The 12,608-nt window shown below is 36.1% G+C and overlaps 1 protein-coding gene across 3 annotated transcripts in view; it reads left to right on the top strand.

Annotated features, from left to right (window-relative positions):
- Window positions 1-12,608, top strand: part of LOC129293444 (tripeptidyl-peptidase 2) — a 31,729-nt gene that overhangs the window by 16,822 nt on the left and 2,299 nt on the right. For 2 of the 3 annotated variants that reach the window (XM_054931424.1, XM_054931423.1), the window contains exons 17-31: window positions 2,996-3,174; window positions 3,425-3,537; window positions 3,604-3,774; window positions 4,392-4,520; window positions 4,653-4,753; window positions 4,838-4,955; window positions 5,443-5,522; window positions 5,808-5,880; window positions 8,214-8,299; window positions 8,375-8,426; window positions 8,501-8,626; window positions 8,802-8,873; window positions 11,672-11,764; window positions 11,945-12,040; window positions 12,338-12,436. In XM_054931424.1, the coding sequence (XP_054787399.1) occupies window positions 2,996-3,174; window positions 3,425-3,537; window positions 3,604-3,774; window positions 4,392-4,520; window positions 4,653-4,753; window positions 4,838-4,955; window positions 5,443-5,522; window positions 5,808-5,880; window positions 8,214-8,299; window positions 8,375-8,426; window positions 8,501-8,626; window positions 8,802-8,873; window positions 11,672-11,764; window positions 11,945-12,040; window positions 12,338-12,436 (1,588 nt within the window). Of the gene's footprint in view, window positions 1-2,995; window positions 3,175-3,424; window positions 3,538-3,603; window positions 3,775-4,391; window positions 4,521-4,652; window positions 4,754-4,837; window positions 4,956-5,442; window positions 5,523-5,807; window positions 5,881-8,213; window positions 8,300-8,374; window positions 8,427-8,500; window positions 8,627-8,801; window positions 8,874-11,671; window positions 11,765-11,899; window positions 12,041-12,337; window positions 12,437-12,608 lie in introns of those variants that run through there. The other variant, XM_054931425.1, reaches the window with a different exon arrangement.

Genomic DNA, 12,608 nt, shown 5'->3' with positions numbered 1-12,608 from the left:
TCTAAACGTCCCTGAAGTGCGGAGTGCTATTATGGAAGAAACGAGGGCCCTAGAAAAGAATGGGACATGAGAACTTGTTCAGTTACCTAAAGGAAAGAGAACAGTGAGTTATAAGTGGTGTTTACCCTAAAATACAAGGCTGATGGAACCCTTAATAAGATGAAAGAATGCTTGGTTGCAAGAGGGTTTGCCTAGACATATGGTCTGGACTACGAAGAAACATTTGCTTTGGTAGCAAAATTGAACATTATCATAATCTTATTATTTGTAGTAGCTAATGTTGAGAGGCCTTTTCATTAACTTGACATAAAAAATGCTTTCCTAAATGGAGAGTTGAACGAAGTAGTTCGTACAACTATCTCCCAAGTTTGAGAAAGGCAAAAAAACTCGAGTCCATAAATTGAAAAAGTTTTTATATGGCTTGAAATAGTCACCAAGAGTTTGGTTTGATAGGTTCTCGAGAGTCCTAAAGTCCAAGGATTACAAGCAAGCCTTGTCAGACCATACAATGTTTGTTAAAATTGAGGGAAGCAAGAAATGTTTTCTTATTGTCTATGTCAATGACATAATACTCATCAGAGATCATCTTGAGGAGATAGAAAGAGTGAAGGCTGCCTTTGTCAAGGAGTTTGAAGTCAAAGATCTTAGGAAGCTAAAATATTTTCTTAGGATGGAAGTTGCTAGGTTATAAAAAGGAATTTTTGTTTCTTAGAAAAAAAATATATACTTGACCTTCTGAAGGAGACATATATGTTGGGTTGCAGACCTGTTGAAACCCCTATTAAGGTCAAAAAATTGAAGAAGCCTAGAAAAAAGAAGGAAAAAGGGAAAGATCTTGAGGAGGAAGAAAACTCAGATGAGGAAGGTGAAGAAGAGGAGAAGGAAACCGAAGAAAAGGAAGAAGTAGCTAACAAGAAGAGATATTAGGAACTTGTTAGACATTGGTATGTCTTTTTCATATGAGGCTAGATATAGCATTTACTGTCAGTATAGCTAGTTAGTATATGAGCTGCCCAATGAAGAATCATATGGATGTAGTCTATATACTCCTGGTAGAGGGCTATTCTTCAGAAAGCATGAGCAAAGATTCATTGAAGTTTACACCAATGCAAGTTAGGGTGGGACCTATGAAGATTAAAGATTAACCTCTAGCTATTGTTCGTATGTGCAGGGAAATTTAGTTACATGGGAAAGTTAGAAGCAAAGAGTTGTTTCAAAAAGTAGTGCTGAATCTGAAATGAGAGCTTTGGCCCAAGGAATAAATAAGGAATTGTGGTTGAGACGAGTCTTGAATAACATCTAGGCTGGAGCAAGCTTACCATTGAAGCTTTATTGTGATAATAAGGCTTCTATAAGTATGGCCTTAAATCTAGTGTGACATGACAGGTCTAAACATGTAGAGATAGACTGACACTTTTATCAAAGAAAAAGTGGAAGAAGCAATTCTATGTCTGATGTATTTGCCTACAATGTTGTAATCAGCTGATGTTTGGACTAAAGGGTTACTTAGACCTGTGTTTGAGAATTCCATAAGCAAGTTGGACATGATTAGCATCTATGATCCAGCTTGAGGGGGAGTGTGAGAATATTTAATATTTAGTGTAAATATTGTCTTCTTTATCAGTATTTATTGTTTATTATTAGTATTTATTGCCCCTGTTGTATATATAGTCAGTATGTATCTCAGTACAACAACAACAACAACAAGAAGCCTTTATCCCACTAGGTGGGGTCGGCTACATGGATTGCAAGACGCCATTGTGCTCTATCATTTATCAAGCTTTTAGGAATATTATTAATTAAGAGATCGCGTTCAATAACTTCCAAGAGTGTTCTCTTAGGCCTTCCTCTACCTCTCAATCGGACTCAAAGTTATATATTTCATTCTTCTCACTGGTGCCTCCCTTGGTCTTCTTTGTACATGCCCAAACCATCTCAACCGATTTTCTACCATTTTTTCCTCAATAGGTGCCACCCTCACTTTTTCTCAGTATTGTATCAAAAAGGAATACTTCTTCTCTCAAATTCCATATTATAGATCCATGATTCTTGTCTTGAGGCTTAGGACACTAGTTTATTTTTCTGGTAGCTGAAACTAGGCATAATTTATTTGCATGGATGCTTTAGAGGGACTATGATATGTAAAGAATAGGGAAATAAAGAATGAATAGTTTTAGTTCGTTAGGAAGTTAGTAGTTAGGATTCACTAGAATAACTAGTATAGGAGCCTACATAAAGGGATCCTAAATGTGAGTCATTGCTATGCTAAATTGAAAATCTCAGAAATATAATTCAGTTCCTCTCTATTCTTTGCTTCCTTTCTCTCTTTTCTCTCTCGTCTCCTATCTCTTCTATTTGCTGGCCTTTTCTCTCCTGTTTCTCTCTTCCTCTCTTTCTACGATATCAGACTGAATAATTTACAAGTTTGCTGTAAATTCCTTATTGAAAGGATGGGGACCCTCTTATGGATGGTTGCTTTAGTCCTGACCTGTCTCAAATAATACTTGTGGGCGTTCCTTGGTAGAATCATGCTTATATAGCAAAATTTATTCTGACGTGGCACTATATTTTGCCCTAACTCTTATTTAGCTTTCTCTGTATCTTAGTTAATATATTGAATATTCTTTGACCTTTCTCTGCATTATATTTCATAAAATAAAATCCATTGCCTGTTGGATTACCTGTAAAGAAATCACAAAACATGTCAGTAATATTTGTTAAGCCGAAGCTTCTTAATCCGCATAGTTCATTAACTGAATGGAAGCACTCAGTACACTAACAACTTTGTTACAACATTTGAACTTCTAGAGGTGCTGGTGGCTGCATTCGCTTTAGTAAGGAAGTAAAACCCTGCATCTTCCTACATTAATTGAATATGTCTTCCTGATTGCCATATCATTATGTTCATCTTAAACTGTGTTGCTGACATTTACAAGCCTAATTGACAGTTATTGTTTCATGAATGATTTACATGCGGTTTTCTTCCAACTTTCAGCACATTCGTTGATCCTACTAATCTGAGTGCTGGTCTGCACTATTATGAGGTCTATGGCATTGACTGCAAAGCACCATGGCGTGGTCCACTTTTTAGAATTCCAGTAACCATAACCAAACCCAAGGCTGTAACAAACCAGCCTCCACAAGTTGTATTTTCAAAAATGTTATTCCAGCCAGGTGGGGATCTGTCAAAATAATCTGTGTTATTTCTGCTGGTGGCTTACCGTGGTGTAGATTTGAATGCTTCCTGAGCATACCATTTGAGCTTTGCTTATGAGCCTTTTCTTATCTTTAATACCAAACTTCTTTTCTTGACAATTTTAGCGTCTTAATTATGTTTCATTTGCTTTCGTGGTTCCAGTTTCCTGTCTTAAATTGAAAAAGCAAGGCTAACCAATATTTCTTTCATAAATTATTGCTTCATTAGGCCACATAGAAAGAAGATATATAGAAGTCCCACATGGCGCATCTTGGGTTGGAGCAACTATGAAAGCATCAGGTTTTGATACAGCTCGAAGATTTTTTGTGGACACTGTTCAGGTATAGCATGTAGCTTGAACTGTTTTAGATTTTGTGGACAGTTATTAACGTGCTTTCTGTCTTCAGATATGCCCATTGCAAAGACCTCTGAAATGGGAGAGTGTGGCAACATTTTCTTCTCCTGCTTCCAAGAGCTTTGTCTTTAAGGTAGTAGGTGGTCAGACATTAGAACTTGTCATTTCTCAGTTTTGGTCAAGTGGCATAGGAAGTCATGAAACTACCAGTGTGGATTTTGAGGTAATAGAATTCATATTTGTATGACTTTCTCACTCCTCTCATAATTTTGGATGATTTCTGTTCATGAAATAGACTGTATCCTGGTTTTTGAATTACGAAGTCATTGTTCCTTGCTCTTTAATGGTTGATATTTGGTGGATCTCAGTTCCTCTATTACTTTAACTTGTTTGATGACAAGTATCTTCTTATTATGTGTGCGACAATTAATGCCAAAGGGATTCTGAGCATTTTGATATACAATTTACAAAACTTGTATGCCCTACTAACCAAAAAAAAAAAAAAATGCATGAAGGATGTAGTAACTTGGTGGCAATGTGTGCTCTATGCATTAATTTGGAAGGTATGGCTAGAGCGGAATGCCTGTATCCTAGGGGTGTCTTGTTGTCTGTGGATAAACTGTAGATGAGGATTCTAATTGCAGCTAATACTGCATTGTATGATGAGAAAAGCACATTATATTTCTTTCAACCCTGTTTTTGCAACGAATATGAATCTAATTATTCACGAAGGCCCAATATTAATTAAAAAAAGAATTATGAAAACAGGGATATTATATATTTACATGTTCTCTTGCTCTTTGTTAAAGATACTGCTTGTTGAATTATATGCAATTTCAGGTCATGTTTCACGGTGTAAGAGTTAATCAAGAGGAAATATTACTTGATGGAAGTGAAGCACCCGTAAGAATTGAAGCTGAAGCACTACTGGCTTCTGAGAAACTTGCACCTGTGGCAATTCTAAATAAGGTGAAGCTTCTTGTGTTTTCTAATGATCTGATTCAAGTGTATTATTTTTTGGAAGTTTTCTTCCTTTACCTTGTGTTTTCCTGTTATGCTTACTGTAATGGCTATTGACCTTATACAAGTTTGAAAATGCAGTTAAGGGTTCCATATCGACCAGTGGAGGCAAAAATTACTGCACTTTCAGCAGACCGTGATAGGCTTCCTTCTGGAAAGCAGATACTTGCTCTGATCTTAACGTTAGTTGCTACAAATTCCACTATTTACTTGATTTGTTTGTGCTTTTTTAGATGGCTTATTCTCAGTATTTTTTTTTTTTGTAGCTACAAGATCAAATTGGATGATGGAGCTGAAGTAAAACCTCAAATAGCACTACTAAATAATCGGATATATGATACTAAATTTGAGTCTCAATTTTATATGATTTCTGACTCAAACAAGGTAATTAATATCTGTATATTTTTTTCTTAAAGGATTGGAGGATTGGGGATTTCTGTTTCTCAATCACATGTACTGGGGGAGCTGGTGCTCTTATTTTCAAATTCTTTACTTTGCCAGTTATACTCTACCACGTACCTTTTGTTTATGGATACATTTCGAATGTGGAAATTTAAAATCAAAGTATCTTAGAACCTGTCTATATACGACATTTGAGTATGAAATATATGCAAATTTAAGATCCTGTATCTTACAATTTCGTTGCAAATATAGGAATTCAAAATTTTCCAAATGTTGATATACCAAACTGAAATCTTATATTTCTGGGGTCTCCTCTGGTTACCAATGGATAGATGCAGTGCCAGGGGTTTTTTCTCCTAGTTTATGGTCCCCGGTTATTCTGTAGTTTTTGACATTCTTTTGGGCAATTCCTTATTTTCTTCACATATTTTTATCTCCTTATTTTGCTTTTCCTATGTTTTGACTGTAGCGTATATATTCAAGCGGTGATGCCTACCCAGATTCAACAAAACTTCCCAAGGGAGAATACAATCTACAGTTATATTTGAGGTACAGGACACTTTCTGTGCATGTATCCTTGATGGATGCACATGACTTTGTTTCTTGTGGAGCTTGCTCTTTACTAGGCAAGGGAAATTTTGCTATTGTTATAAATTCATAAGTAATGATTGTAAACATGCATTGAGTCTATTGACCTGGTGCTGTTTTGAGGACAACAATGCTTGTTTTAGTTACTTAACCCTGCTATAAGAAAGGTGGAGCTCAGATTGCGAGTATTTCTAAACTTTTGCAAGTTTTAGACTTAGTTCAACCTCCTATTGATTTTTGTTTCAGGCATGACAATGTCCAGGTTCTGGAAAAGATGAAGCAGTCGGTGTTGTTCATTGAGAGAAATTTGGAAGACAAGGTATGTAGAGTTGTTCAACTACCACCCATGATTTCAGACTTGGTGGCATTATTTGATTGTAGATAAGTGGATTAAAGGGAATTTATTTGATATTGCGAATACAAGCACATTTTACTATTAAGGGGCTACAAGTATTTGTTTATCCTCCTTTTAAATTCTTACTGGAAGTCTTTGTAGTTGAACTGCATGGGAATCTGACACAGAAGAGACACGGGGTATTATTTGTAACCTAGTAAATTTTCTCACATTTTGTTTCTCTAAAAGCTAAATAATTGCAAAGAGGAGAAACACAAAATGATGATAAGTTCCTGGGGCTAGGGGTGCTTAGCCAAGGAAAGAATATCTGATAGAACACTGCTTTGTATTATTCAAGCCAAGATAACTGGGGAATTAATTCTACCAATATGTGGAACCAGGAAGAAGGGATTGTACTGAAATATAAAGTATAAATTCATAAGAACAGGAGTAAAACCGGAGCAGTAAAAGAAAAACAATGCAGAAAACTAATTATAGTGTAAGCTTTAGAGGCCAGAATCTATCCCAGATTGTCTTCGCCAGAATGATACTACTTCCCTCAATTCAAGGGTCCCTAATAAAACTTCTCTCTGCCAGACCACCTCCTAAAAATCAGTCCCAGTTATCTCCATGTGCAATATCATTTTCTGCCATCTTTTCCTATTTCTAGGATAGACTATTGTCTTGTTTGCTTTGGTTGGATTAACACCCACTATTGCAGCCCTTTCTCCCTTATTCATTCAACAGGTTAGTTATGGCAAGCTCATCAGTATCCATTATTCAAAATTTGATGTGAAAATAAACACATTTATCTGTCTAACAGATAGATGATCAATATCAGGAGATTGATAATTTGACAGAGGTAGCTTGGTTATTTGGAAAAGTAAGAAGCTGAGTATGGTGGTTAAGTTCAGAATAAGAATACTGAAGAACTATGGCTCAAGCTACTATTGAAATTATGTTGATTGCATTAGGTACTTGACAAGGCTAATTTCGAAAGTCTCCTTGATGGGGCCACTGTGGTTTGATCAACATGCTGCCTTTGGCTTTAGTTTGTTCATAGACATCTACAAATTGTGGCGCCCCCTTGGAGCTAAAACACCCCATCTGCCTCCTAAATCTTTTTTAAAACCCCCACCCATCTCAAAAAAGAAAAGAAGAAACATGTGTAACCTAATTTGTGGTCATTACTCTAACTCTTCACTTCTAACTTAAATCTGTAGCTCTTATTGCTTAGTCTAGCAGAAATTTCCTTTCAACTTGGTTATTTATTTGTATTTTACGTTTTTTGAAAAATTTGAAGTAATTGTGACAAAAAAAATTGGCACTTTTTTTACACAACCTCATTCAGTACAGTGCTGCTGCTGTCCTGAGCAGTTCACCTACAGAAGTTGAATCTTATTTACAGTTTTGAAGTTGGATCATAGATGGGGAAATCACTTTTATATTTTTTATCCTTATCATGAATACTAAGTTTTGTTAACTATTACTCCCTCTGTTTTATTATATTTGCTGTTTAAAGTAATTGCGCACATATTAAGAAATACAATGAATTTGAAAAACTATGACGTATTTTACCAAATTTGCCCCTAATTTATTTTAGTACTTCAATTCCTCTCAAACCATGCTGGGAGTAATAGAATATTTCTCTAAGGGTACAACGACGACGACGACGACGACAAGCCTTATCCCACTAAGTGGGGTCGGCTGTATGGATTATACGACGTCATTATGTTATATCATTTATTAAGATTTTAAAAATATTGTTAATTAAGAGGTCTCGATCAACCACTTCCAAAAGTGTTCTCTTTGGCCTCTCTCTATCCTTTTTGATAGGGCTCAAAGTTATCTATTCCATTCTCTTCATAAGTGCCGCTTGTGATCTTCTTTATACATGTCCAAACTACTTCAAAGGATTTTCTATCATTTTTCCTTCAATAGGTGTGACACTTGCTTCTTCTTGTACGCACTGGTTTTGGATTTTGTCTTTACGTGTATGTCTGCACATTCATCTCAACATTCTCATCTTTGTTACTCCAACTTTATGCTCTTGTTGTCCCATTAAAGCTGAACATTCACTATCATATAATATTGTTGGTTTTATAACAGTTAGAGAATATTTCTCTAAGGGTAAAAGGGGAAAAATGTTATTAAATGTTGCTTTGAATGTCTGAAATGACATGTAATATGAAACAAAATTTTCCCCTAAAACGACAAATATAATGAAACAGAGGGAGTACTATTTAATCTCAGATCTGTCAGGTGTTTCACTCTTTACCCTTCCCTTTAATTATTTATGTAACTACATTTCTTTCCAGGATGCCATTCGTTTATGCTTTTTCTCTCAACCTGACGGTCCTTTGATTGGAAATAGCACTTTTAAATCGTCATCATTAGTTCCAGGGTATGTGTCTGGGTGAGTAGTTCCTGAATTTTAATCTCATCTTTCTGTTTCATGCTGACTTTTGTTTACTGGTAGTATAAAAGAGGCAATTTATCTGGGTCCACCACCTAAAGATAAGCTTCCCAAGGTATGTTTTTCTCCTGATTTTTTGTTTAGATGCTGACACTGGGATTATAATAACATTTGTGGTATCTTTTGCAGCATTCTCCACCAGGATCTGTACTAGTGGGAGCAATATCATATGGAAAACTATCAACTGGGGAGAATAAAAATCCAGAAAAGCACCCAGTATCATATCGGGTTTCTTATATCATCCCCCCTAACAAGGTTTCATTCTGCCTTGTTAACTTGAGGTCTTGTTCCATGCTTTTTAGTTGCACATGCATGTTGAGGTGTGAAGAATGGCCAACATGCAATTTTGTTGTATCAAATTATCAGCTATCATATAATTTGTGCATTAAAGTCTAAAACATTTTCTGATTACATTAGTTTCTATTGAAAGGTCGATGAAGACAAGGGAAAAGGTTCTTTCTTATCTGGCAAGAAGACAGTTTCTGAGCGTTTAGAAGAAGAGGTATGCAACTCATACTTCAGCAAATGAGTTTCCTTCTGGTTTGTTTTGGTTTGGTTTGGTTTGTTTCTTATCTCATTTTGCTTTGGCTGAATCTTTATCTGTTTATCATCATCATCATCACTATTATTATTTGCATTTACTTGAAAAAGATACAAGTGAAATGGAAATGTCTAATAATAATTGCAACAAAAACAACAAAAGCCTTATCCCACTAAGTTGGGAATATTAATTGTAACAAAGACTAGTAATTGAAGTTGTGGCAAAAAAAGGTGGTGTGTAGATGAAAATTTACTTGAAGACCTTATATTGATTTATAACTGCATCAGCTACCAATGAAGTTTATTGTGGTTTAAACTCACTAACATTGCATCAATAACTGTGTATGTTCGTTATGTTTTTACTTTTTGGAAGAAACCAGTCTGTGGGATCTTCTGCAGCTCATCTTCTATTTAAAACATGAATCAGACAATTATACAGTTACAAATTGATTAATAATTTAGTTGACCGAGGACAAGCATTGGCTGTAATGAGCAGATGATGGGTGCATGTATAAATGGATCTACAATATCATATCATTCTTAATCATCACATCATTGTGTTATACTTTTGTAATAATAGAAGAGAATAGAGTAGATGTAGAAAGAGAATAGGAGGAGAGAAGAACAGATGAAGGTTTAGAGAAGATGAGAGACAAGAGGTTGAAGAGGAAGAGAGAAAAGAGAGGCGAGGACTTTCTGAATAATATCAAAGTCTATTGATTAACAACACAAATACAATGAAATATAAAAGTATTTATATAACCGCTGAATACACCCAATGGCTAGTAACCAACGGTTATAACTAACTAATAAAATGTCAAAATTACAAAAACATAACAATTACCCCCCTCCCAAAAGACCTTTGCCCCCAAAGGTCATGCTGAAATATTGGGAGAAAAACATTAAACTCTTAGAAGCTACTGTTCATTGTTCTCTGTCACTGTTCACTGCTACTGTACACTGCTGAATAAATGGAAATAATGAGTTGAGCCCAAAAGCATTCTTAGTAATCCTCCTCTGTACCATAGAACAACAAACAAGTGGGTAGGGAAGAGTTGAAGACAAAGAAAAGCCCAACAAGACAGATGTTTCAATGGGCTGATTGTAACATCTTTGAGTGACATTGGGCCCATGCAATTATCCCAATTCAGAAGCTGGTTCAGGTTCAGTAAGGATGGAAGGTACAGCTTATGCATCTGAAGTTTCCACCTACATGGCAGAATAGCTTTTGACTTTTTAGGACCTAGCCACGACATTCTGAACAGAAAAATCAGGGAGTAGTTCCGTTTTCTTTCTTGAAACTTGAACCCATGTATTGACTATCGGTGTTAGCTGCCATCCACTAAAACTACACCCACTTGATATGAAAGACAGCTGTCTTTGACCCATTCTCCCATGTGTGCAGACCCCAAAAAAAACCCATTGAAGCTTACTCACATGCCCTCCCTGCTGCGAAAAGTTCACCCAGGTTTTGTAGCTTTGAGAAGTCTAGAGTCTTTAACTGGGTATGGGTAAGACAAACACACGTTGATAAGAAGACAAAAGGGGGTGGAGATGATGAAGCAAATAGCCACGAAGCATTTGAAGTTACAGAATGAGACTGCAATGGAGAAACCAGCGAAGACAGCAATGATGACACCCAAGGAACAAGAGATGGCAATGGAGAAGCTTGTGATGGTGGCAGAAAAACGTAAATAGGTAACGATGGGTTGATCAAAAACAAAGATGAAGAGAAAGTTGGAACAGAGGGTGGCGATGGCTCTGCAAGTAGGCAACATTGATGTTCCGAACAGTGTTGGGTACCCAAACTGAAGTCAAGACTGATGGTTTTACCCACACCAACGGCGAAAGAGCTTAAGGAGTCATGTTTAGAGATGATTGAGCCTACTTTACTCTCCAACTCGCACAAAAAAACCTTCTTGAAATCATTGCAATCATCTTACAGTTCTTGCACTGGTAAGGAAGACCCAACTTCAACTTCCCTTGTTATAGTTACAGAATCCCCATGATTTTGAACGCCATTCTTGGCTGGCTGATTCCCACAATCTTGTAGAGGTGTACCTACTTCATCCTTCTCCAAAAACTCTTGTGATTGATAATTATCTTGAAGTGCCTGTGCCTTCTTTTCTATCTGACGCATTAGCATAATTTCTTGCATTTTTGCAAGACTTCTCGCTTCTTGCATCGTTCTTGGTTTGAAGAGACGCACCGGTTCTACAAGTTCTGGCTTGAGCCCAGCCACATACGCAGAAACTAAATATTTTTCTTGCAATCTGAATCCATTGGTGTGGCTATCAAAGAATTTATTGAATTCTTTCAAGCTCCCCCGTTGACAAAGCCACATCTGGTGGTCATCCTCATATTCCTGGAATGAATGGTGTGCCATGGCCGAGGATGACTGGCTTTGGTACCACTGTTATACTTTTGTAATAATAGAAGAGAATAGAGTAGATGTAGAAAGAGAATAGGAGGAGAGAAGAACGGATGAAGGTTTAGAGAAGATGAGAGACGAGAGGTTGAAGAAGAAGAGAGAAAAGAGAGGCGAGAACTTTCTGAATAATACCAAAGTCTATTGATCAACAACACATCAAAATGAAATGTAAAAGTATTTATATAACCACTAAATACATCCAACGGCTAGTAACCAACGGTTATAACTAACTACTAAAATGTCAAAATTACAAAAACATAACACGTTGATTCTAGAGATTTCTTATTTTATCTGTTGTCTTGAGAATAGTTTGACTTTCACTTTGCCAGGTAAGGGATGCAAAAATACAAGTGCTGGGAGGCTTAAGACAAGAGAGTGATGAAGAGTGCTTGGAATGGAAGAAGCTATCTACCTCACTTAAAGTAAGCAGCTTAAAATTGCTTTCCTTCAATTTACTATTTATTCTCCTCAACACGTTATCTTCTTTTTGCAAGATTTATTCATACATTTTGAGGAAAAAAACAAAAAATTGAAATTATGTTCTTCTGTTTCTTTAGGTGTCATGACAAGTTAATGCAGAAATTTGTTATGTTTACTTGCAGTCTGAATATCCCAAGTATACTCCTTTACTTGCAAAAATTTTGGATGGTTTGGTTTCTAGGAGTAATATCAAAGACAAAATCCGCCACAATGATGAGGTAAAGTTTGTTGGTAGCTTGTAATTTTTCTTTCCATGTTTTGATAATTTTACTTGTTAAAAACTACAATGTATTTGAGCTAGGCTCTGGAGCTTTAGGATATGTATGCTGTTGTAATTTCACTTTAAGAGGTTGTGCAATCTTAAAATAGCAATGTATTTGTATCCTTGTTAAAGTAATACGGATACATGCATCTAGAAAGCTAATTATGTGGGTAAATATATGACTGGAGTATTCTATGGAAGTTACCTCCATGATTAAAAAAAGGCTAATTCTGTGTTACTTTTCACTTTGCAGATAATTGATGCAGCGAATGAGGTGATTGATAGTATTGACAGGGAAGAATTAGCAAAATTTTTTGCATTGAAAAATAACACAGAAGATGAGGAAGCAGAGGTATTGTTTTGCCCCCATGCTTCTAGTAATCTAGTTATCCCCTTCAGCCACTTCTAAATTAGAGTTCATGAAGTTTTACTAGTACAGAAAGCTGTTACCTACATATTGACTCAGTGATAATTGTTCCAGATTCACTCTTATAATTTTTATTTTGGCACTTTAGTAGTCTGTA

The sequence above is a fragment of the Prosopis cineraria genome, unplaced genomic scaffold (assembly GCF_029017545.1).
Source record: "Prosopis cineraria cultivar Desert tree isolate PC_DT_omini unplaced genomic scaffold, ASM2901754v1 PC14, whole genome shotgun sequence".
Taxonomy (NCBI): domain Eukaryota; kingdom Viridiplantae; phylum Streptophyta; class Magnoliopsida; order Fabales; family Fabaceae; genus Prosopis; species Prosopis cineraria.
This window is presented reverse-complemented; position numbering and strand designations above follow the sequence as displayed.